This window comes from Grampus griseus (assembly GCF_964374135.1).
Source record: "Grampus griseus genome assembly, chromosome: 16".
Classification (NCBI taxonomy): Eukaryota; Metazoa; Chordata; class Mammalia; order Artiodactyla; family Delphinidae; genus Grampus; species Grampus griseus.
In genome coordinates, this window is record NC_139010.1 from 37974414 (window position 1) to 38001100 (window position 26687).

A 26687-nucleotide genomic window follows, 5' to 3' on the forward strand; every position below is an offset into this window, starting at 1 on the left:
AGTTTTACAAATCCAATGAAGAAACATAACTACCTGAAAGGTATTTTAATGTATTAAACGAAATCTCTGGAAAGCCTGTATTCAGGCCTGATCAAGAAAAAAGAAAAAATGTATAAACCAGTGGTCTGAACAATAATTAATATAATAAAAATTTGCAGTGTTGTGAAATTAAATACATAAAATGTGTTTTGTGTGTTCCAAACAACACACTGTTCTATGAACTAAAAGAATCTGAATGAAAAAAAGGATCTTCTCTAAACCAACAATTTAAGGCTTTGCGTTTATGCATTTGATCCTGTCACTCTTATAGAAGAATATACATGTTATCTGGAAACATGAATTCTACATTGGTGTTTTAGCTTACTTATATTTACTGTACTGAACATTAGAAAATATATCTAGAGAGTTCTCCCTCAAAACTTAATCATGTTTCAAGAGCCTCCCCTAACATTAAGGGTAAACTACCCTGGGTTTGTCTATTTTGCTTCATCCTTTTAACAGGGCACATCATCTTATATTCCCTCAAACTGTTATTTGTTTTCTTGCGTCTATAGCTATGACTCATTATGATATGATGATGAATATGGTCATGGTCTCAAAGGTGAAAAACAGTTTTGACAACCCAAACCAAATCAAGAATAAAAAAATATACTATTAATCCCTTGTGTCTTTGGATTCCATCTAATTTTAAATATAGACAGTAGTTCAGGGAACAACAACAAAAAAAATTCACAAAATTATTAAAAGCTTTATTTACGATCGGAATCATTCAACAAAAAAGCAAAAGCAAATGAGCCTGAAAAAGGAACTAAGCTGTTGTCTAGAATGTCCCCAGAACATTCGATACCTCAGTAGCTAAGCTGCCTTTGCACCTGGCTGGCATGACAACAGTGGCTCAACATACACAGCAGTTGCACTAACAGCAGCACAAATTTTCCCCTTAAAACTTGCCCAGAATAAAAGCAAGAAAACAAGGGGAGAGTATAAATTCTGCCAAAGTGTGTTTAAATACTGTGTGGAACTGTTAACAGCCTGAACCTTTTCCCTCATTTTTGATAGTTGCAGATTGATGTAGTAACTGTCATTTAGCAAATGCAGAATGCATGACGAAGAAGAAATCAGGTGGCCTTAAAAATCCACATATGAATGATACTGATGAATGTTCTTGGTATATCTTCAAGGACTTCTTTCGTGACTTTTCTTTGTCTAAGAATAGCTCCAGCATTACCGAGCACCTGAAGCAAAGGTAAAGCAGCTAGCAATGTTCCAAGTATTCAATCACTCTAGAGATAGATTTCTGGCCTGTGGTTCCAACAGCACACTGAAAAGGGGAGGATTTGAGGTCGGGGTGGGGGAGAGAGGAAGTAACAATTAATATTTATCAAATTTTCAAAAGTATTGAATAAGAGCTTAAATTCTTTAGCTTTACTAAACCAAACAAACACTACGAATCAAAACAGATTGTGGCTTTGATAATACAGTATCAATATATTTGGCTATAATAATTCAGTTATCTTAAAGAAACAGAACACAATTATTAAGAGAATCTTTTTTTTTGCTTCTATTCACTATGGCCAAGTATTTGTATTTCTACTGTCATTAATGTATCATAATTAAAACCACAGAAGCTGCAATAGAAGCCACTTACAGTAAGATTCATGAAGCTCAGGAATTTTTTGAGCATCTCTGTCATTATTGAAAAGTCCCCTTCTGGCAGATACTCACGCACAGTGGTCACATTGATCTGAGGAAACATGGAAACATTGGTCAGGTGACACAAACCATAAGCTTGAACCTTGCACTGTGTTGTTGGTTTTGGCACACACACCCTATTTCAAACTTCTACAAGGTCCTTGAACTCCTTGTAGATAGTAGTTCAAGGACCTATGTGATTTCCTTTTCCACACTCCTTAATTCTGTAAGTGTGTGTGTCCATTCCCTACTCTATCCCATTCTCAGAAAGAAAGGAAAAAAGGTAAAGCTGACAAAGGCTACAAAGAAACATGTGCATGTTTACTTTTGTAAATGCACAGAAAGATGCCTGAAATAACAAAATGCACTGTTGAATGTGTGTGTTGGGGGGGTGAAGGGTGGTGGAGATGGAAGGAGATGGAGGGAGAGGGAAGGAGTACAGACTTAGAATGTATCCAAAAAGCTGCTTAGGAATACAAAGAAAAAGATCAAAGAAAATTCTTAGTGTTCCTATGTAGGCTAGGAATTAACTGTATCTTTCCAAAGATAATATAATATTATCTATGAGAAGGAAAATGTAGGCAATGCCAGGAGAGAAGATTAAAATGTTTCCCTCCATTATTACCAAGAAGCAGCCAAACTATATATAAACCAATTTGTTGTAAGAAAAATAGATGGCCTGCTTTAAAAACTGTTTTATTTCAATATATTTTTTAAATGCTTTAAGCATTTTAAGCATAGCTCTTCTAAGGAGGCTCACCTGTAATAAAAAGCACATACAAAAAAATGTTGTCCCGAGTTTTGGGCCACAAGATGGGGAGGAAGTGGGAAGCTTCCGATTTGACTTTTGTTGATGGAGGCAGGGGAGGAAAGAGTACATATTATCTCTTAGGAAATTTGCAACCAATCCCCTCCTTCCAACTTTAACTGCTACTGGGTTAGATCTTGGAGCTAAAATCTTTAAAATACTTATATTTTTTAAATATACTGAAAAGTGGAGAGTATGTTATAAGGGCAATAGCTATGGTAACTAACTGCAGAGGTAAAGGAACGCTGGATTTAATGACATCTTGAACCAGTTTCTAGGAAAGGGACATGATAGCACCGTGGTGGGAAGAACAGTGGCTATGTTGTCTATGAAGAGTGCTCAATAGAAAAGTGTACTTCTATCATTCAGAATAAATGATGAGATCCTAGATTTTGAGTGAAAGCCCTCAACAACCCAAATCAAATCCTTTTCTATCAACACACTACAGAATACAACATAAAAAGTAGCTGAGGCATAGGAAGGAGAGCCTGAGCAATTTTTTTTTTTTGGCCGCGCTGCATGGCATGTGGGATCTTAGTTCCCTGACCAGGGATCGAACCCGTATCCCCTGCATTGAAAGGTGGATTCTTTACCACTGGACCACCAGGGAAGTCCCTGAGCATTTATTTTTAAATAGTGTGCAGCAGGTATAAAAAGAAAAGGTGTGAAATGGCATGGCCTATTTGGGAAATTTAGAAAAAGTACCCACAGGGTATGACAGATTTTAATATTGGATCAACTATACTTCAATAAAATAAAATTTAAAATAAGAAAAATTGGAGAAGCATTTAAGTTTGGAGTCTTACAGTAAACAAAGTCATCACTCCCTAAATGATGGTGAGTCAGGAAAGACTGATGGGAGAGGAGTTACATGATCAGATGTGCTCTTAAGGAAGTCAGCTATGGTGGCAGTGTGCAGGATTTCAGGAATGGAGAGTGTCGAGAGCAGCAAGGACAGAAAGACCAGAGAGAAGACTGACCATTGCAATGCACCAAGATGTATAGTGGGTAATGGAAAATGACACCAGAGTCTCCTGGGCTTCCTAAGCATGTTGTCCTTTACCATAAAGCAGCACTTAACTGCATATAACCACCTGCTTTCTTGTCTCTCCTCCACTTAAACATTGGGCAAACCAGTTTCTTTCAGATTTTGTGGCATCAGCTAGCTCTTTGGGGTTATAATCATAATGATTCCCAAGGCAACAAAGACATCCTGGGCTCTATGAATTCACAATATTGTTTACAACCTAAGGAACTTATCTCTTTAGAGACAGGAGAGAAATAGACAAATAGGAAATTATTAACATGGGAAAAAGATGGCCCTAAATAAATCACACCTGATAATTAATTTTAAGAATGATTATTTAAGAAAGAACATGATTGAAACCAGGTGTATACAAAATACAATACCTAAAAATCTTTAAATTTAAATAGCATACCCATTGTTTTTTTCTTTTGAGGGGGCGAGGGGGGAGTCTTCCTCCTTCCCTTTGCTTGGTATGTGTTTCTCATTTGTCCTTAATCTCCGGATTTTAAGGAAATAAGGAAAAGAGCTGAGCTGAAGGATTCAGGAAAAGGAATAAAGATTTGCAGAGACTCCAGAGCCACAGTAAGAACTCTGGTCTTGATCCTGAAAGCAGCTGTGCCAGCAAAGGCCACAACGAAGTGGGCTACTGTGCATTTAGATCTGAGCTGTCTATAATATAAATATGGAAGAGATGAACAAGAAGGAGTCAGAAAAATGCACAGGACTTAAGACAGATACAGGGCAATGCAGAAAACTCAATGGCAAAAATGAGGAAATAAGGGTAGGCTGATAGAAGCCCTTCATATCATAATTATGTTCTTCTAATCCTCCTATACATCTCCACTCTTTCTTGCGTCCTGAATGCCCTTGCTTGTAAGGGAAAAAAACAACTCCTTTTTTTGTAAAATTTGGCTCTTCTACTGGGCCTTTATGTTAAAAAAAAAAAGAAAAAATCCACATGTCCCCGATTTTAAAGCAGACTGTCTGAACAGCCAGAACCTGTCCACTTTTGTGCTGATCCAGCCCAATTGTGTAGACACTCACATGCTTCTCATAGTTACATAATGATGATCTAAATCTCACATAGTAATCCCATTTTCCCGGCCAGTGAGTAGATCAAACAAAATCATGTGAGCTAATGTTGGCCAAGGTAAAGGGAAGTCTACTTTTTGCAGTGGGTGTGGAGAGGTCCTAGAGAAAAGAAACCATTGCTCTTACAAAGAAACAAAGAGGCCACGTTCTTCTGCTGGACATTATTTAACTAGATGAGACACATAGCCAGAGTCAGCATAGGGCCATGAAGAGAGCTAGCAAAGGATAAGACAATATGCAGAGGACAGCAGAGTTTAAGAATAGAAATTATGAGTCCTTGATGATATCACTGAGGCTAGACTTTTCCACCTTAAGTCAGCTGAGTGCAGGTTTTATATGATGTTCTTTTACTTCAACCAAAGACATGTGAAATCATTCCTCCATCAATCTGGAACTTACTCATCAAACCCAATATACTCTTACTTTGAAATGCACCTTCTAAAGCTCACCAAATATATAAATGTTTTTAGCATGAGGGGAAATAAATAATAATTAGGTAATGATGTGAAGTGATCGCAATGGAATCCTTTTAAGATACATAAAACAACACTGAACTTACTGGACTCTCCTGGCAGAGACACCCGAGAAGTAGTGCTGTGTATGAGGCCACAATGCAGTCCTCCATGTGTTTGCCAGCATGCTGAAGGGCTGAAAGTATTAAAACAAAACCGTAACAGCACATCCAAAAAAAAGCCCACAAGAAAACAAACGCCCCCAGGAAACCAACTGCTGAACATCAATAAATGGTGCTAGGAAGATGGGATATCCACACAAATTAACAAAAAAATAACACAAGTGGAAGAGGGACCTTAATTAAAAGCTAAAACCGTAAAACTTTCAGAAGAAAACACAGGACTAAATCTTTGTGACCTTGGGTTAGGAAATGGTTTCTTAGACACAACACCAAAACCACAAGTGACAACATAAAAAACAGATTAAGTTAGACTTCATCAAATTTAAAGCTTCACCATCAAAAAAGTGAAGACAACTCACCGAATTTACCTGCAAATCATGTACTTGATAAGAGTCAAGTCTCTAAAATACAGAGAATTCTTAAAACTCAACAACAACAAAAAAAGACAACCCAATTTAAAATACGGGCAAAATTTCAAAACTCTAAAACCTTTAGAGGTCATATTATTTGGCTGCTTCTCTTTACAGATGAGTAAAGAACGAACCAGGGAGGAAAAGCAAACCTCCCCCACACTGCACATATACCTTCCTCACTGCTAGGAAGCCAAGGAAGAAGAACTATGAAAAAGCAAAGCTTGTCTGCACTGAACTAGAGAGGCCATAAAATAGCAAGATTATTACAACACACGAATTAAAAGAAAGTCTTGCAGGAAAAAAACCACATTACTTTTTTTAATACACCAGTCAAAATAAATATACCTTTATTGAGGTCAAGTTCTTCATCGTCCTCCTCCTTCTTATGTTTCTCTTCTGTACCATCAGTCTTTTCAGTTGATACCCACTGTATTTCTCCACTTGTTTCTTGCCACTCTCCACTCTTATCATGCTGAGTGGTGGGAGCATCTTTGATCAATTCATCTGTTTTACTTTCTGCCAACTGTGCTGCTCGCTCTCTCTCAAGGAATAGCTGATAAACATCATTTTTGAAGATCATTAAAAGGATCACCAACCAACATGTATGTACCCAAATATAAGGCTCTATTTGCTTTTAAACATCACTAACCCTAAGAAGCATGCTGTTTGGTAAAAAGGGTATCAATAAAAGCCTTCACTCTACATCCAACTGAAGGCCAAAACAAAAATATAAATGCCACTGGGGTTCAATCAAGTGCAATCTACTGATGATGCATACATTGTTTTTATGCATACATTGTTTTTAAAAATGAAAATCTTAACTCCTTCCCTTAATTTAGATAATACTGACAGGAAATTCAAGCAAAAACTACAAATTAAAGGTTAAAATTAAAAGAGTTAAAAATTCTTTAAACCTAAGCAGCCTGGATAAATTAACTGGAAGGAGGGAAGGACGGACACTGAATAAAGCTACATAGTATTGGGGAAAAGCAACATAGCTTCTTTAAAAGAAATTTAAAGAAATAAACAAGAACCAGTGAAAGTAAAAGGCCAGTTTTCAGAGAAAGACTCAGAAGTGAATCTCAACTAGTATTATTAACAATAGAAGTACCGGGTGTGGAGAAAAGGGAACCCTCTTGCACTGTTGGTGGGAATGTAAATTGATACAGCCACTATGAGAGCAGTATGGAGGTTCCTTAAAAAACTAAAAATAGAACTACCATACAACCCAGCAATCCCACTACTGGGCATATACCCTGAGAAAACCATAATTCAGAAAGAGTCATGTATCATTGCAGCTCTATTTACAATAGCCAGGACATGGAAGCAACCTAAGTGCCCATCAACAGATGAATGAATAAAGATGTGGCACATATATACAATGGAATATTACTCAGCCATAAAAAGAAACGAAATTGAGCTATTTGTAATGAGGTGGATGGACCTAGAGTCTGTCATACAGAGTGAAGTAAGTCTTTGAAAGAGAAAAATACTGTATGCTAACACATATATATGGAATCTAAGGGGAAAAAATAATGTCATGAAGAACCTAGGGGCAAGACGGGAATAAAGACAGACCTACTAGAGAATGGACTTGAGGATATGGGGAGGGGGAAGGGTAAGCTGTGATAAAGTGAGAGAGTGGCATGGACATATATACACTACGAAACATAAAACAGATAGCTAGTGGGAAGCATCTGCATAGCACAGGGAGATCAGCTCGGTGCTTTGTGACCACCTAGAGGGGTGGGATAGGGAGGGTGGGAGGGAGGGAGACGCAAAAGGGAAGAGATATGGGAACATTTGTATATGTATAATTGATTCACTTTGTTATGAAGCAGAAACAAACACACCATTGTAAAGCAATTATACTCCAATAAAGATGTTAAAAAAAAAAAGTACAGTGCTCACTTCAGCAGCACATATACTAAAATTGGAACAATAGATTAGCCTGGCGCCTGCACAAGGATGACACACAAATTCGTGAAGTGTTCCATACTTTTTACAACTAGAGATTATCATACTAAGTGAAGTAAGTCACAAAGAAAAAAATACCATATGATACCACTTATATGTGGAATCTAAAATATGACACAAATGAACCTATCTACAAAGCAGAAACAGACCCACAGATACAGCGACAGATTTGTTGCCAAGGGGGAGGGGAGTGGGGGAGGGATGGACTGGGAGTTTACGGTTAGTAGATGCAAACTATTACATATAGAATGGGCGGACAACAGGTCCTACTGTACAGGACAGGGAACTACAGTCAGTGTTCTGGGATAAACCATAATGGAAAAGAATATGAAAAAGAATGTATGAATATGATAATGGAAAAGAATATGAAAAAGAATATGAAAAAGAATGTAACTGAGTCACTCTTCTGTACAGCAGAAATTAACACAACGTTTTAAATCAACTATACTTCAATTAAAAACAAACAATGGAAGTACAATTGTCAATGGAAGTATACACCAAAAAGTCTGAAAGGGAACACACACTAAAATCTTTTGCCTTCACTTACTTCCCTGTGCTGATACAGTGTTGAATGTACAGAAAGCATTTCATATATTTGCTGATACAATTTGGAGAAAATCCCAAGTTACTAATGACAACTACCTGAAAACTAAATGCCAAGTAGATCTCAAAAACTTGCTGAGTATATACAAGAGTGGTATGTAAACTTTAATACCCTTAAGAAAATAAAATTTAAGCTTTATATAAAGCAATATTTCTTAAAATTGGGTTCAAGGATCCCTAGGGGAACGCAAGATCCTTTCAGGGAGTCGGTGAAGTCAAAACTGCATTCATAAGAATATTAAAAGGTCAACTGACTTCTTTCATTCTCTCATGACTGTATGGTGGAGTGTTCCAGAATCTACATGCTATGTGATTATGTTATTGCTCCAGTGGTTAATAGAATGAGTGCCTGTATTTTACACTTTTCTCTGTTTTGATTTCTAATTTAGTAAATATCAATAGATAAAGCACTCATAAACAAAAGTTCTTTGGAGTTCCCAATAATTGTTAAGAGTATAGAGAAGTCCTGAGATCAAAATGTTTGAAAAGAGAATGATGGGCTTCTAGTTATGACTCAGGAAAAGATCCAAGTTGTTGAAGATTACCTCAAGACACAGTTCAAGCACTTCTAGTTTCAAAAAGGCCGAAAGGATTAAAGGTTAGCAAAGGCTTCAGAAAAAAATGAAAAGAATGGTTCTCTATCACTTGTGAACATGTACAAATTGTCATTTAAGAAAATTACAAAGGTAGCTAGGAACTGGCAAAAAGTAAAAACTGTAATGCCCAGCATTGTCAAAAAACAAAAACTCACATACGGTTTGGGGGGGAGTATAAATAGAGGGGAGAGGGAGTGTTCGGTTTTTGGGGTGGAGCGAGTTGGAGACATCAATTTTAAAACACATATTCTGACACAATTCCTAAGCCAGGAAATTATACTTTGAAAAGTACGTCCCAATATTTAGTTGCACAGATCAGACCAGTAAGTAAATGCTGGAGGACTTGAACCAGGATAGCGCTAGAACTTAATTCCTAATTTGTTGTTAATCATCTACCTTGATTCATAAACAAATATGCCTTGTTTCTGCTTTTTGCTAACAATGTCTAACAAGTGATTATAGTAGTTGAAAACAGTCAGCAGAGAAGTAATGGTATACATTCTAACCCAGTGTACCTCTCACAGAACTGGTGAGAGTTAGAGAAAGGGAGAGGGGAGGGAGGGGGGAGAGAGAAGATGCAACTGATCAAGAAATTGGACAAACTCAAAGTGTTAGGTTTTAAATTGTTGCTTACCTGCACTAACGCCTGAACTGCGTGAACTTGTCCAGCTATCCTTAAACTATCATCTCCTTCTCCACTACAGAAGGAAGAATCAAAAGAACACGATGTTTCCATGTTGACAAGACAGTGCCGATTCCGAGCACTATACTCCACTAGATTTATCAGTAGACCTAAACCCTATAAAAATTAAAACATGCATGTTACCACAGGGAAGAATTAAAAGCAAATGAACACAATATACATAACTCTTACTGGCAGCCAGAAAACTAATCAGTGCTCTACCATCTACAAAGTGGTTAAAAACCAGTATATGATCTTCCCAAACAAAGATTTCACCACTTTTAAAAGTCACCACTTTTAGTTCTTATACTTTTTATTTTTACACAGGGCCCTTCATAGCTCTCTTTTGTACAATAAGAGGTATATTCATAAGGAATCAATTGAAACCCACAACATATTAAACAGCTGGTTCTTAAATCCAAAACTAAGATGAAGTTTTTATCTTAATAGATCAAGTACTCATTTCTGAAACAGTCACACTTCAACTCACCAGCACTCGAATATCAAATCTCTGCTCCTGAGGTAGGTACTTTGGAACCTGAAGCACACAGTTCATCGCTGTGCCAATCAAGCCATCCTGTTCTCCTGTTTTGGTGCTGCCCCATTCTAAAATGGAGAATGGGAAGAGTATGAAAATTGTTACTGATTCTTTATGACAACCAATACTTATTAACATGAATATTAAAAGTTAAAAACATGTATCTTGAAAAAAAAGTATAGCTATTCCTTTATTAAAATACATCGTTGATTATAATATTTCTGAGCCAAGCTACCAAGCTGGTTCTAAAAATACCAACTCCTAAAAGCAGTTAAATCTATACATGAATAAGTGAATTACATGATGGCAATTTAAAAATCACTACATCAAGACAAGAAACAAGGGAGAGGCTTCCCTGGTGGCACAGTGGTTGGGAATCCGCCTGCCAATGCAGAGGACACGGGTTCGAGCCCTGGTCCAGGAAGATCCCACATGCCGCAGAGCAACTAAGCCCGTGTGCCACAAGTGCTAAGCCTGTGCTCTAGAGCCCGCAAGCCACAACTGCTGAGCCCACATACCATAGCTACTGAGGCCTGCACACCTGGAGCCCATGCTCCACAACGAGAGAGGCCACCACAATGAGAAGCCCACACACTGCAACCAAGCGTAGCCCGTGCTCACCGCAACTAGAGAGAGCCCATGCACAACAACAAAGACACAACACAGCCAAAATAAACAAACAAAAGAGTAAAAAAAAAAGGGGGGGGGATTAACTTTCTTAAACATGTAATACAATCTATCATTGAGAATATATGTAGAAAATATGACTTACCATTATCATTAGTTAAATTGAGTAACACCCCAATGATGGCTCTCATGCAGTCTTCCACTGCTTTGCCCACGTGATTAGTTACATTCTGGTGAGGCAGAGGCTTACTGTCAGGTAAGCATATACTGTTCTCAGCACGGTTATACTGCTTAATCAATTCTTCACAATGCTGTAATGCTCTTGAAGAGAAGACAAAATACAGACTATTATGCTAAACTAAAATAGTTACACTAAGAATTTCTACCTACTTCGACCTTAATGTTTTAAATCTGTCATAAGGACCACCCTGGTGGTCCAGTGGGTAAGACTCCGTGCTCCCAATGCAGGGGGCCCAGGTTCAATCCCTGGTCGGGGAACTAGATCCCACATGCATGCGGCAACTAAAGATCCTGCGTGCCAGTACTATGACCCGACGCAGCCAATAAATAAGTAAATAAATATTTTTAAAACATACAAAGAAAAAAGATAAATCTGTCATAAATGCTGCCAAATTAATTTTTTTCTACCCCAAAAGTTATATCAACTATCCAGTCATGTACCAAACATGTCTGATATCACACCAGGTGCTCAATTTTATTTTGGGAAAACCTGATAATATAAATTTTTCTAAGCAAAGTTAAAATTATAAAGTCAATGCAGAAGTTTATAACTATACTACCTACAGCTGTCCCCCATTTTACCAATCTCTCCAACATAACAGAACTACCACTACCCCACTCCAAACAAGGTAAAACCTTTAAAAGCTAACACTGGACACTTCTGAATTTGATTTAATGTTTTTCCTTTAGAATGTAAGCTCTTAGCAAGTAAAGTATATTATTTATATTAACATTGCATAATAACCTTATGTAAATGGATGTTAAATACTTCATAAACATCAGAGCAAATCATTTTTTTTAACATGAGGTCATTTAACTGACATGTCTCCTGGCAGACATACAAGGGTACCAGATACATCCAAGGACTCTCAAGATGCTACCCAAAATAACAAGGAAATGTAATTTTTAAGTGGGTCTAGTATTTCTCAAGACTCTCTTTAAATCACTAAGTCCATTAACTTAAAAAAGTCTATGAGAGAATGAGGTAAGCTGACTCTGTCAGTTGATTCTTCATGTATTATATACCACACAAAACCCTTAAAGAAAACTGTACTATATCTAATCCCCCTCTAGCTGCTCCTTAAAACACATCCTCTAGTGAGGAAGGTGTTCGTGTCTAACCTAAAATAATTTGTTTAGATGTTTGAGGATGTTCGCCAGAATTACCATGCCGTTACTGTTAACTGCCTTAAGTAGCACTGAGCTAAATCTGTTGGGAGGTGAGGGGAGAACAGTAAGGGTATACCATTTAATCGTTCAATATGCTATCCCTGCATTTATCAGGGTTCTACTGAAAGTTTCAAAAAGTCTTTCACAAACATCCAATTCTGACGTCTACTGCCACTTCTAAGACTTGTGTCAGCTCTTCTGACACAAGTTCCTAATCGCAAAGGTTCCTAACCTCCTTTTAGAAGTCCATTTGTCAGGGGTCATGAAGTATACAGGAGACGTTTTAAAAATAAGAAATAGATTTAACTTGCAAGAATACTCTTTGGTGAGGGAGGGTAAAACATGGTAACAAAACAACAACACATGCCTTAAGGATACTAACTGTGATACAAAATTTAAAGAGATGGAGGGGAAACCTACAGATTAAAAACAAGTCTATTGGGAACTAGAGACTATTAGAAATTTGAGACTATGGGAAATTTGAATACTGACTGGATTTATGATAATATTAAGCAATTAATAATTTTTAAGAGATGAAAATGGTATTGTGGTTATATTTTTTAGAGTCCTCTTTTAGAGATTATATACTCAAGTATTTATGGATGAAATCTGTAATTTGCTCCAAAATAATGTAGAGGGGGGAATGGATAGGGTTATACATGGAAACAAGACTGGCCAATGTTTGATGATTATTCAAGCTGCATGAAGTGTACACTGGGGTTTATCAAACTATTGTCTACTTTTGTCTCTGTTTGAAATTCTCCAAAATAAGAACTTAAAAAACAGATAAACTTGAGTCAGGCTGTAGTGGACCTTTGATACTCTACGAAGGACTTTGAACATACATCCAAAGACAAGGGATCACAGAGATTAGGAGTTTGGGATTATTTTTACAAGACAGAAATCTGGGGAAAGTTAAACCCCTGTGGTATTATGTTGGAGAGGCTAGAGGCCAGAGTACCAGGGCAGAGGTATCAAAAACTAAAATAGACATATTAGGAAGAAGCTGCTGTAATAAGCTAGAACCAGGACTGGAGACATACTTGGAAATTTTACACACACTGAGTGACAGCATTAGCCTAATGTCAAGAAAGTTGGGTGGAGAGTGTGAAATGGAGGAAGCTACATATAGATCTGGGGAAACAGGTATAAACAAACAGTAGAAAGCAGCTAGTAAACTTCATTTACAATAAAAATAAGGACTAATGCTTAGTGCTTACTATATGCCAAGCATTGTTCTAGACTTTACATATATATATAAAAACTCCTTAATATATATTGTATATAATATATATTATATACAATATACAAAAGATAGTTTAAAAATTTTTAGAATTAAAATATTATTTAAAATATATATCATATATAATTTAAGATACATTAACATATACTAATTCTTTTTATTGCAACAACAACCTTGGGTGGGTAGATACAATTATTACCCCCCTTCTGACGAACCTGTAAGTATTCTTGCCCAAGGTTATAGGGCTGAAGTTCTGAAGCTGGGATCCAAACTCAAAGTTATTCTGGCTTCAGAATCTGTACTCCTCTAACTTTTGTACTATACTGCACCACTTCTGGTTCACAGAACTTGACAGAAAGAAGTACTTTATGGAGGAAGGTGATACAATGGCACTTCCTTTATGGTCAATCCAAATGCTTTAAATAAATAGCATGACATTTCAGAAAAACTTACTTAGCTGATGAAACAATGAGTTGTGAATCTTTATATGCTATCAAGTAGCTTTGATTCTCTGGATTATGCACCGTTACCTAAAAGGGAAAATTTTGAAGTTTTGTGGCAATCCATAACATTCATTCATTCACACACAACACACAGTGCTCTAAAAGACATAAAGATGAGGCATAATTAGCCCTTGTCATCTAAGGGAATAACAACCCACATGTTCTAAATTTAAAATAATAGAGCTATAGCTTTTTTACACAATGTAAACACCACTCTTATAATTGCTTGCTCATAATTAATATATTCTGTACTATACATTCACTGTAATGAACTACCAAGCACTTTAAATGTCAGAAAAGAGCAATCACTAACTTAATAAACTAATATTTTAAAATACTTAAGTAGATTCATTTAGAATTTTAAAAAATTAGATCTGTTTATCAAATGTACCTGACACTCTAGAAAAGGAACAATTTCAATTTCATCTGTGCCAGGAACTTTTCATTCACACTAGATTATTTTCCCATAGATGTTTCATAAAGTACCTAGCTAATCCAATCTGGTCAACACACAGTCTATGCATCCTGAAATTCACCGGCAGAATAAATTCTAATCTACACTGAACTGGGTTAAGTCATTCATAAAAGTTAAAGAACAAATAGACTGCATTACAGTTACAATTTCAATTTGGATTAACAAAAGTGAAACTCTAGGGATATGTAATATAAACTATGACAGTCTCACATACAGAGTCACATTTAAGATTAAATAATTTTCTCCAAATAGTTGTCCATACTTACACTTTCTAAGACTCGTAAACATCTCTCTGCTCCCCATAATGAGGCTACTAGTTTCTCTTCATCTTCATCTTTACTTAAATGATCCACACATTCTTTCACTAGGAGAAAAGAAATGGACATAAATTAGCATGTCTCACCACTTCAATACTTACCCCCTTTACTAACATTAAAAGCCATCTGTACACATGCTATGAATATGCTGGAACCTCTCCGAACACTGTTTATTCTAAGTTTTATAGTGTGAGATGCTGAAATTTACGAAAATCTGATTTATTATAATTATTTTATTTCCATAATTCCCCAATATCAAACTGTTAATGGCCTTTCCTTTAAAAGTTAAGAGATTTTCAAGATGCTACGAAAAGGAACAGACCTTTTCAAACTGATGCAATTATTCTTTGAAGTATGTAAATAGAATATTTTCCGCAGGCTTCAAATAATATATAAAAATGTTATACGTGTGTGTATATCATACCTTTATCTACAATATGATCCAGACCACCCAAAAGCCGTAGTTCTTCTTTAAACCAGTCTCCGGCTCGTTTAGAAGTAAGGGACAGTAATGTCTCCATAGCTAAATGCCCAGTCTGAAAATCAAAAGCACCATTAATGAATACTGACTCTTAGCAATAACTCTGAGGCAACACTTCTAGAGACTGCTTTTTTTAAAATGCATACTGCATGCTACCAGCCCACAGTAATACAGAAAATGCTTTTTTAAATAAAATTAAACATTTAAATTCTTAAGCTGAAGAAATGTTTTTAACCATTGGGTTGTTTTCAGAGAAAATCCATTATTTAAAGTAGTCTATCACTTGCCAGTTCAATAAAATATATACTGGTACCATCATATAAAGACTCAAGGGCAAATTGAAGGGTACATGTATTTTAACTGCAAATCAATATGTTGGATTAATTTACCACAAAGGCTGTAAAAAGTAATACTCTAGGAACAAGGTGTGGGTGTGTCTAAATTTTTGTCTGTTGGTAAAAACTGGTATCTTATTGCTTTACTTTGCATTTTTCTAATTGTAGCAAATGAGCTTGTATTCATATATTTATCAGTTAACTGTATTTCTTCTACTGTTAAGTCTCGTCAAATATTCTTTCCTTATTTTCTTGCAAAGTTGCTTGTCTTTTTCCTGTTGTTCTATACATTTTCTTATCTATTCTGAACAAAAATCCTTTGTTACTTTTAGGGTTTCAGATTCACCAGTTTTAAACTTTATACTACAGGGTTATTAGCAGCTTAGATATACATAACGTGGCCACCATGACAAAATTATATATAAATAATGATTCAGGACTACCACTAGAGGAAGCATAGAACAGTCAGAGCCATATTTATAAACCAGTTTCGGTTTTTCCTTCTCTTTATTTGCCTTTAATTATTAATCTTACTTTTTATTGTATTTCTTTTAAAAAACATAAAACCACCCACCAACAATGGGCAATTTGGTTCCTGTTGCAATAAAGGAACGTTAGTGTAACAAAAGAAATGCTTTAGTTAACAAGGCTGAAAAGACCTGGGTATCTTCCCAAAGCTTTTTCCTTTGAAAGATCCAAGTTTACATTAAGTCTTCCTGGCCTATTTGGAACTGCATATAAAATAGATATTCAGAAATGCAAAAAACAGACCTTATCAGTGAAAATCTTCCTATTACTGATTTAGAAGAGATTTTATTCTGTACCTTATAGATTTTACTCTATACTTTAAAAAGAACAAGGTTGATATCCAAGGTGACAAATATATAACTAGAATTCAACACTACAAAAACAAATTAAATTTTGCTCAATTCTCATTCTAAGTCCCTGAAAGAGTAATGTAATGAGATCGGTACAGGCAGGTTAGCACATGAGTCACAGAAGTGAAACTGAAGACTAATGAGGCTTTCTTTGCTTAGGAAGATTTGATGTTAATATAGCAAAGACTCATAAGATTTTATGCAAAAAAGGGACTTGACTGTTTCTATAGGCATAAAAAGGACTGTTTGATATTTTAGGCTATATTCAGTATATAATAAGCTAGTAATAGCCTACAATTCAAACATTTTATTTGAAACTGGAATAGTCCTCAAAGCATTAAAGCACAACCAAATCACTAATCAGAATGCTATTCAGCAATTGTGAGCTCTCAGTTATTTGAATTATATTTTAATATTATAATATTAATGTTTTAAAGTATCTTTCCATGGCACATCAGGAGAAGCAATGTATTTCAAGGAAGAGGTTGAGCAATTAACGAAACAAACAAAATTAATGTGTAGGAGATAGTCACTGTATGAAACAATTCTACTGTTAAATTTAAAACAAACACAATATCCAAGAATAGCTGAAGTTGGGGTGGGGGGAGGCAGGCATCCTAATATTAGCAACTGTGTGTTCTGGTTTTAATCATGTGAGTTAACTACTTAACACAGTATAACAAAGTTATTATCTGGTGTTTACCATCCTAATAAATTCCACAAAAGATGGAGAAAATTCAATGAACAAGTTTCCCATCATGTTATTTAAGAGCGAATGCCTGGAAAGAATCTAAATGTTCAATAATATGGGAGATGAACTAATAATAATAATTTTTAAAAGCTGTAATTATTCCATTATGCAAATAAAAATTATAGGCTCAAATTTATTTTATAGCATTAAAAATTAGTATATGTTGTAAAATTGTTAAAAGTAAATAAAAATTATGAATATATTTTAAAAGCAGTATACAAATAGTTTGGTGAGGTAGAAAGATTGTTTAGCCACACTTTGAACATAACAGCTATTTTCTAATTTTAATAAGTGAAAGTACTGAATACGTGTCAATTTTGTATCCTGCTTTTTAATGTTAACTTGCTTTACCCCTCAACCCTCCACTCTACCTGAATCTATTCCCTACTCTACCTTAACTAAACAGAGCAATAACCCTAAGTTCATATGTGGGTAGCACAAAGCATTCTGTAATTTTCTGAGGCAAATGTCTTCAGTTGTCAGTTTAGTGGGCAGTCGAAAAATCAATGTTTATATAGTTCAGATGTTGGAAATATCTGAAAGTCAGGTATATATAAATAATCTTATTTTTTCAAAACGACAAGGCCAATTCATCTTCTACTGGCCTACTAGTCTTTGGGGATTCTACAAGTTAAAAAAAGCCAGAGGAAAGTAGAACTAAAATCAACCAAAGGCAACATAGTCATCTTGAACTTAGGGAGTTGTATTGAGCATAAGGGTAGCCATGGCCATGACCCTGAGTATGAAGGACACTGCTTGACAGAAGGGCAGGTGCCTAGGAATCTTCCGAGTCTTGGTGCCTTGCAGCAGTTAATCAGACATCGTAAGATACTATGGAATAAATGAATGCTCATTGAAACTGGTTCTTTCTGAAGATCCTTTAAATCTTTATTCCTGAAACCCACAGAGGGTTAAAAACTGAAGTTCCTAATAGCCTAAATGTAGTTTCTACGCTGGAAAAAAATTTTTTTCAAAAGGGAAGGATTAGGCAAAACACAATAAAAAATTTACTGGGAAAAGAAATCTAAATACCAATGGGCCAAGTTTAGGAATTTCAGGCAGGGAACAGAATTATGCTCAGAGCTAAACCTTAGAAGAATTTGCCAAATTGTAAACCAAGAGGTTAAATGATTTGTCCAAAGTCATACAGCTGCTGTGACAAATTAAAAACTTTCTGAAAGTAATTTTCATTTTACAATAGAAGGAAGGAACCCACCGTTATATTTTCTAGATCAAGGTGCTTGTTGTGTACAGTTTCACAGAGCCTTCGAATTTTTTCTTTTATTTTGTTCATGTCTTTTTCATTCAGCAGCTTAGCTGAAGAAGCATCTTGTTCCAGTTCTAGAAGTCGAATCATTAGATCTAGGCTAGCTCTATCAAGATCCATGTTCAAACGATCTCTACTCAGTATGTACATGAGGGCAGCTGTACAAAGGGACAGATTCTTCAACGGACCCCCCGCAAAAAAAAAAAAAAAAAAAAAAAGTTAATGTAAGCAATTAGTGACAATTTCAGGAAACAAGACTATTTTGACATTTGTTCATATGTTGGAAACCTTGAAAATGTTTTATTCAGTGAAAACCTCACTCTTAAAATATTCTAGGGAAATGTGAATTAAATAAATACATAAATAAAGCACCACTGCTTAAGATTTTCCTTTCTACAGACCTTCCCTATATGAACGCGCCACAGCTAGAAGCATTTAAGTGGAATTACATGTTTTTGGCCATTCTGTGCTAAATGAAGAGTTTACAAAACCTTTTTTCAGATATATAATCCTATTTTACAATACACTTCACTCTTTGTCCTTTATGATACAGTAAAGTCAAATTTCCATTTAAAATCAATAATGAAGGGACTTCACTAGTGGCGCAGTGGTTAAGAATCCGCCTGCCAGTGTAGGGCACACGGGTTCGAGCCCTGGTCTGGGAAGATCCCACATGCCGCAGAGCAACTAAGTCTGTGTGCCACAACTACTGAGCCTGTGCATAACTACTGAAGCCCACGCGCCTACAGCCCATGCTCCACAACAAGAGAAGCCACCGCAAATGAGAAGCCCACGCGCCGCAAAGAAGAGAAGCCCCCGCTCGCCGCAATTACAGAAAGCCCAAGCGCAGCAACGAAGACCCAACACATCCAAAAAATAAAAAAAACAAAAACAAAATCAATAATGTAAATGTGTTTTAAAATCTGTATCAGAAACTTATTTTTTTCTTGTAAAAATAAACACAGCTGGGTTTGTGTCAATACATAAAACTAGGATGCTCAAATAAACATATTTAGACTCATTTCTTTAAAATAAACCTATCAGGTCTGGTTGAACCAAGTAATTTTTTTAAAATCATTAATATAATGTGCTCTCAAAATCATTCAGATCTGGTAGTTAGCACACTCTGCTTATAATAAAATCTACAAGTACTGAAGGTGATATAGGTAAGCATTAATATAACAAAGAGGTCTATGTTTGAATATTCCAACATTTGAGATATTACTTTTTTTCCCTCCTACATATGTATTTATTTTTATTGAAGTATAGTTGATCTTACACTTATTTCAATGCACAGAAACACAATTAACTATCTAAAGATTTAAACTTTGAATCCCCAAAATTCAGACTAGGTGACTAATTAAATGCTTACACAGCAAAATATATTTGGAAATAAGGATGCCACAGTACAGGACTTAGGAGATCCACTGCCCCTAAGAACACATATTAGTGCCTTGGTCCTCTCATAACTGCATAAGAAAGCAAATTAATTCTTAGTTCTCTTCTCCCTCATTGTTTTGTACCTGCTACAACTTGGTAATGGAGTTATCCTCACTCGGGGTTAAGTATACTGATTTCAGTTTCAGAAGACTCAATATTAGATTATGTCACCTAATCTGCACTTGGAACATAATTTCCCTGAACAAAAATATAATAAAGCCATCTCAAAATATCACTATTGATGATTAATAATGATTTTTTCTGACTTTGAAAATGTTAAACCCGATTTTTATATGTAAATACGCTTTATTTTTAAGTGTCAAAGTCATAATGAAAATGAGGATATGATTCCATTTCACAGTGGGATTCAACATCCAGACAGAATGCTAAAAAAAAATTAGTATCAAAACTTTTTTTTCATGCTGTTATCATCAAAAACTAGTAAAAGATTTTTTTTCCAGTACTTTCTGATTTGAGGAAATCAGTACTTACAGAATTAAATATCCAGTATGGCATGGTATGTTAGCTACAGTATCCAGTATGGTATGGTATGGTATGTTATATAATGGTTAATAGGATATACTGACAAGTTAAGGAGGAAAAATGTCATGAGAAGATAATCTTAAATGATTTATTAAGCAAGAATTCTGGCATTAAGCTCTAAATATTTAGCACATAAAACTAACTCAACCCATAATGAGAAATATTTACAGATGAATATCCAATGAAGGTTGGTTTTTTTTCCTATTTTGGTCATGCCACACAGCTTGTGGGATCTTAGTTCCCTGACCAGGGATCGAACCCAGGCCCCTGGCATTGGAAGCTCAGCGTCCTAAGCACTGGACCACCAGGGAACTCCTGAAGGTATTTCTCAGTAGCCAAATAAACTAGAATTCTAAAATAATGCTTCTCAATCCCAGAAACTTAAATACCTGATGATGCTGGGAATCATCCAAGGTTTTAAAGACCATTGCTACCATTCCATGTGCTCTCAGGTGCATTCGAAAACTGGGCATGGCACATTTAGTAGCCAAGCTAATAACACTAGAAGAAAATAGACTAGGTTAAGGGGGCTGAAGTTTTTTTATTTGCGTAATACCAAAATAAGCAAAAGGGTGCTCAGGGGTGGGGGTGTATGTGTGTCAAAGCATTGCCCATGCAGATCACAATATTAAAAACACGGGCAAAATAAGTTATTAAAAATTTACTGATGTGATTAGGTATGCTATATAAAAAATATGAATAACCCATGATCATCTTCAGTGTTTTCCTTACATTACTACTACCATTAAATGAAAAGCAAAAAATCTCAGCTACCTTTCAAAATGCTTCTGATCCATAAAGATTATAAATATCTAATTGGACATATTCCAAATGACTGGATAACTCAATCAAACCAAAATATTCAATCCATTACAGTATGTAAAAGATGATCCAAATCAAAACATGCTTAAATTAAATCAAATCTATCACTTGCATGTGTAAAATCTGGGGCTAAAAGTACTTAAAAGATTCTTTGGCATAACACTCTTTTAAGCATCTGGAAACTGAAGCCTATGCTGTGCTAAAATGCTGTATCATCCAACTTTCCTTTGTGCATGTAGAATCAAGTCCCTTAAAAGAAATCAATCACATTTTAACATCACTGGCTATAACCTACACCTATGATAAGAAAAATCACAAATGTTTGGCTCTAATGAGCTAGAAAATTTTAATGAGAAAGCATGCACACAATTTTCAAATATAAAAATAAGATCTTACCTAAGGCAACGTGTGTTTAGAGGCTGAGTGCTCTTTAAGCCACTTAACAAGTACTCAATGTCATCAGTGAACTCTTGATTTTCACCAAATTCCACCACATCATTGAAGTGCTTCACGTGCTGAACAACAGTATACAACTGCCAAGAAAAAAATATGTCCACCTCTTTTGTAACTATGAAGTAGCATATTTAAATATTTAAAGCACTTGCTATGCTTTATTTAAAAGTGTATAAAATAGTTTATTAGATGGCAACCAAAAGAAATGTTTTAAAAACATGGGTAGTAGTAGGACAAGATAAGTTTGTGGTTCAAAACTGAGTATCAGTATACTGATATGTGTTCAAGATATTAAAAGGCTAAATTACATACGAAATTCTATCCACGTGCAGTAAAACTGTATATGGCTGCTTACTTCTTTGTCTTCTTTTCTGCATTTCAGTGCAGTAACTATATCTTGGTAGGGCTGAGTAGGTATTGTCACAGTTTTTATCACTTTGGGTGGTGGTGCAGGAGCCTTAAAAACTCCATCATCTTTTTGATTTTGCTCCTTTGAAGACAGCCTCACCTATTAATAAAGGTATTAAATTAGTTGCTCTAAATAAATATATAAAAATAGTAACATCTCATCTACTGGCAAATTTAGCTTAAGAGTAATAAAACCCCTATTCTCCCCCTCAAAGGTAGGAGGAGGCCTCTGAAAGGTCACAAGGGATACTTTAAAATTCCATGCACTACAAGATAAGACTCATATGTATTTTATTCACAAAAGAACCACTCAGGAAGTTATTCTGGTCTTTTTAACTTTACATTTCATACAATTTGTTATCATCTCCAGGACCATTACAAGGAATAAAGAACCACCATTACATACATAAATAGCATTGATAAGCAGCTCAGGACAGACAGGAAAACTACAATAGATAGACAAAAGAATTTTTTAAGTACAGGAGTCCATAGTTTGGGGTAGGGGGAAAAAGCCATAATAAGAGCATGGTATATAATTACTAATATACACAATAATGGTTTAATACTAGTGAAAGAAGTTTAATATGTCAAGAAGACATGGAACTGTACATTACATTTTAGAATGATCTCTATCCCTATTTTTTGTTGTTGTCTATAAAGAACCCATTCCTTGATAGCTCCAGATGACTGAGGTGTCACCATTAATCTGTAAGTATTAATGCATGGTCCTACCAGTTATTCTGAAAAAAGTAATTTGATAAGAATCTTTTTCAAATGTGTTTTGAATTGAAAGGTATTACTGGAATGCAGGAAAAAGTTCTGCTCTGAAAAACAAATTAATCACCCAAAGACACTTTAAGATCAATGTAGGATATAATTTATAATATAGCTTTTAATCATTAATACAAACTTGAAATATGTAATTTATAATATAGCTCTTAACAGTTAATAAAAACTTCAAATAATTTACCCTTAAACACTAAATACTATAATTCCATAAAATGTCAGGAGTGAAAAAGTAGTCCAATATTTTTTAAGGCTTTCATTTATAACCGAGCAACACCAGAATTTCTGTTATCCTGTCCACAATCCTTACTTTTCCAATGAGTTAAACTAAAGCCACTAAATTTTAGTGAGGAAGTTGAAAATAAACTGTTAAACAGAAAAGCCAGAGACTTTCAAATTATGAATGAAGATAGCAACTGTTTAATTTAAAATTCATTACACAAACATGAAATTAAAAAGTACAGTTCACTTACTGTGACACTCTGAGGTTTTACTGCTGGTGGCCCAGGTAGTTCTTCTGAATCTGGATGATTCCAATGCCTGGCATTATATACAGCTTTTGTAGGAGACTAGAGAAATGAGAAAAAGATCAACTGTTTCCATCTTACTTTGCATCCTTATAAAATTACCTCATTTTAAAACTAAAACTAAAAATCATAGAGAGTAATTTAAATACATAAATATATATCCTAGACAGAGCAGGATAAACAATATCTGGCTTATACTCCCACCACGCTCCCATGCCGATGGCAGACATGGAGTCACAGTGCTATTCTGACACAAAATCAACAATCAGTGTTCCGGACAGTCATTACCAACCAAGAAAAGCAATTAAACCTCTTGCCAGGCTTATATTAACTTATAATTATATTAACTAATCAATATAGTTAAATTCAACCTGTTCTTTATTCCTCGTAACTGCTGATTCATGCCCCACGTTCTTCTAACACGGAAAATAAGGCAGGTTATGACAAGGGATAAAAGTCCTTATTCATTTAAGTGAAACTGGTGAGGCCAGATGAGTGCCGTTATTCAAGTTTTCAGGTTTTATAAAGGTAACTATGGTATGTATAACATATTACATAACACACTGGAATCTAAAGCAGTACTATATACTAAAATACATGCAAATGTATAAAAATTCACACCGGGTGGGATAAAGATGTAAATTGCCCCACCCCAGTTCAGATTAGTTTGCTGCCAAATCAATATACTATAAGCTTAATGAAAAAAAACTTTCAGTTTTAACACGTTGAATTTCAGAATTGAGGATAAATAACTGTGAGCCTGCATGATCAAATCCATAGGATTAAATCTGTATAAAAGGAACAAATCCTCACTTTCAAAAGGGGACTAATTAAACAGACTGACATTTTCTCCATCCTTTACAAAAGTGATATTAAATTATGTCCTTTAAACTTCAAATAAATAATCTCATTAGAAATTTTTTGTTTTTAATACTGTAATTAATGATCTTCATACTTTCAGTACTACATTAAAAAAAAGAGTACAAGAGAAACATACTTCAAGACTGGCCAAAAATCTGCATTAAAAAATTAACCATCTTCCCTTATTAGCTGCAGTGAAGTGACATAATTGGAATTAAGCATCATACAAAGCTATCTTTTTATACAAATATTATCTTCAAAATAACCATGCTGTGACAAAGACAACAGTGTAAGCTCCAAAAGAACTGGTTTTTCAAAAGATAAAGTTTAAACTGACTCACATATTAAATTTGTCAGAAAATCTTAATGCTAAAAGGAATCTACTGTGAAACTTACATAAAGCAGTCTCATTTGTATTGTGTATATGAACGTATTATTCTTATATATCAGGTTAGCATAAAGTAATGCAGCATTAGTAATCTAAAGCAATTTATGCACTCATGCAATGACTTGATCAGGCCCCCTAAGGCACAACCATACAGAGCAGACTGAACATAAATTTTTAAACCTAGCTCTATTCCTTACTATTTTCCTCTCAAACATTATCTATATAATCTACATGCCTGCTAACTGTTAGATCCCTCATTTAAGCAACCTCTAATCCCCAAAGCACAGCCATAAGCTCAGGAAGATAACAGACTTTTGAAAGGAATAGGTGCCTCAAGGCTTAAGCACTTTACTTATTTTTAAAAAGCACTGATTTCAGGTAACAAACCATCTTTTGGATAACAAAAAGATTATCTGGTTCCACAGATAACAATATAGCACAGTCAGGTCAACGTTCTAAATTAAACAGACCCTGGAGATTGGGACTGACATATACACACTACTATATATAAAACAGATAACTAATAAGGATCTACTAGATAGCACAGGGAACTCTACTCAGTACTCTGTAATGGCCTATATGGGAAAAGAATCTGAAAAAGAGTGGATATATGTATATGAATAACTGATTCACTTTGCTGTACATCTGAAACTAACACTGTAAATCAACTATACTCCAATAAAAATTTTAGAAAGATTAATACCAAAAATTATATATAAATTAAACAGACCCCCTTCCAGTTAATTGTGAGTGGCAATATATACCTAACAGTTATAAAGGAGACACAGGAACCAGATGGTCCAGATAAATAGTAAGCTCTACTACTGCCTGTTACTAAACATCTTTCTCATCTGTAAAATGGGGTTAATAACAGTACCGACTGTAAAGGGTTGTTGTGAGGATTAAATGAATATATGTAAAACACATATTAGAGTGCCTGAAACAATATGTGCTATACAAGTTTTATTGCTGATAATTCAAGTTATAATAATTATGTGATGATGTGCAATTCTGAGTTCAGCATCTTCATAAAAAGAATTGGAGTATATGGTCTACCCACATAACAGAGGACTGCAATAAAAGGGATAACTGACATGAACACACTCTGTTAACAAATACTATTATTACAAAAAGTAGACTGGGATATACTGTTCTAATTCATCTCAAAAGTAATTGAATGATATGCCTGATAAATACAGAGGCAAAAATCCTCAACAAAACACTAGAAAACTAAATTCAACAGCACATTAAAAGGATCATACACCATAACCATGTAGGATGTATCCCTGGGATGTAAGGATGGTTCAACATATGAAAACCAACCAATGTGATACACCACCTTAACAGAATGAAGGACAAAAATCACATAATCATCTCAATTGGTGCAGAAAAAGTATTTAACAAAATTCAACTCTCTTTCATGAAAAAATCACTCAACAACAGGAACAGAAGGAAATTGCCACAACATAGAGGTCATATTTTAAAACATCATACTCAACAATGAAAAACTGAAAGCTTTTCCTCTAAGATCAGGAACAAGGCAGGGATGCCGATGCTCACTGATTCTACATACTAGCAGAAGTAATTAGGCAAGAAAAAGAAATAAAAGGCATCCAAATCAGAAAGAAAGAAGTAAAATTTTCTCTATTCACATATATAATCTTGTATATAGAAAACCATAAAGATTCCATCAAAAAAAAAAACCCTGTGAGAACAAATAAATGTATTTAATAAAGCTGTATGATACAAAACTCATCTGCATTTCTATACACTAACAAAAAACAATCAAAAGAGGAAATGAAGAAAATTCCATTCACAGTAACATCAAAAAGAATAAAATACTTAAGAATAAACTTAACCAAGGAGGCAAAAGATTTGTACACTGACAACTACAAAATGTTGAAAATAAAGGCACAAAGAAATGGAAAGACATCCTTTGTTCATGGATTAGATGACTTAATACTCTTAAAATGGTCATACTACCCAAAGTGATCTACAAATTCAATGCAGTTCCTGTCAAAATCCCAGTAATAATTTTTACAGAAATAGACAGAATGAACCTAAACTTCATATGGAATCCCAAAGGACCCTGAATAGCCAAAACAATCTT

At 35.0% G+C, this 26687-nt stretch overlaps 1 protein-coding gene across 3 annotated transcripts in view; it reads right to left on the reverse strand.

The window, feature by feature from the left end:
• Nucleotides 1-728: 728 nt before the first annotated feature.
• The window catches only part of WAPL (WAPL cohesin release factor), a 75697-nt gene continuing 49738 nt past the window's right edge, over nt 729-26687 (reverse strand). For all 3 annotated transcript variants that reach the window (XM_082673938.1, XM_082673939.1, XM_082673937.1), the window contains exons 5-19: nt 23275-23370; nt 21963-22115; nt 21551-21687; nt 20722-20833; nt 18299-18526; nt 15062-15173; nt 14587-14684; nt 13796-13872; nt 10835-11010; nt 10015-10130; nt 9477-9641; nt 6012-6219; nt 5179-5267; nt 1649-1744; nt 729-1321 (exon numbers count right to left, since the gene is read on the reverse strand). In XM_082673938.1, coding sequence (XP_082530064.1) covers nt 1256-1321; nt 1649-1744; nt 5179-5267; nt 6012-6219; nt 9477-9641; nt 10015-10130; nt 10835-11010; nt 13796-13872; nt 14587-14684; nt 15062-15173; nt 18299-18526; nt 20722-20833; nt 21551-21687; nt 21963-22115; nt 23275-23370 — 1929 coding nt within the window. In that variant the 3' untranslated portion in view covers nt 729-1255. The remainder of the gene's footprint in view (nt 1322-1648; nt 1745-5178; nt 5268-6011; nt 6220-9476; nt 9642-10014; nt 10131-10834; nt 11011-13795; nt 13873-14586; nt 14685-15061; nt 15174-18298; nt 18527-20721; nt 20834-21550; nt 21688-21962; nt 22116-23274; nt 23371-26687) is intronic.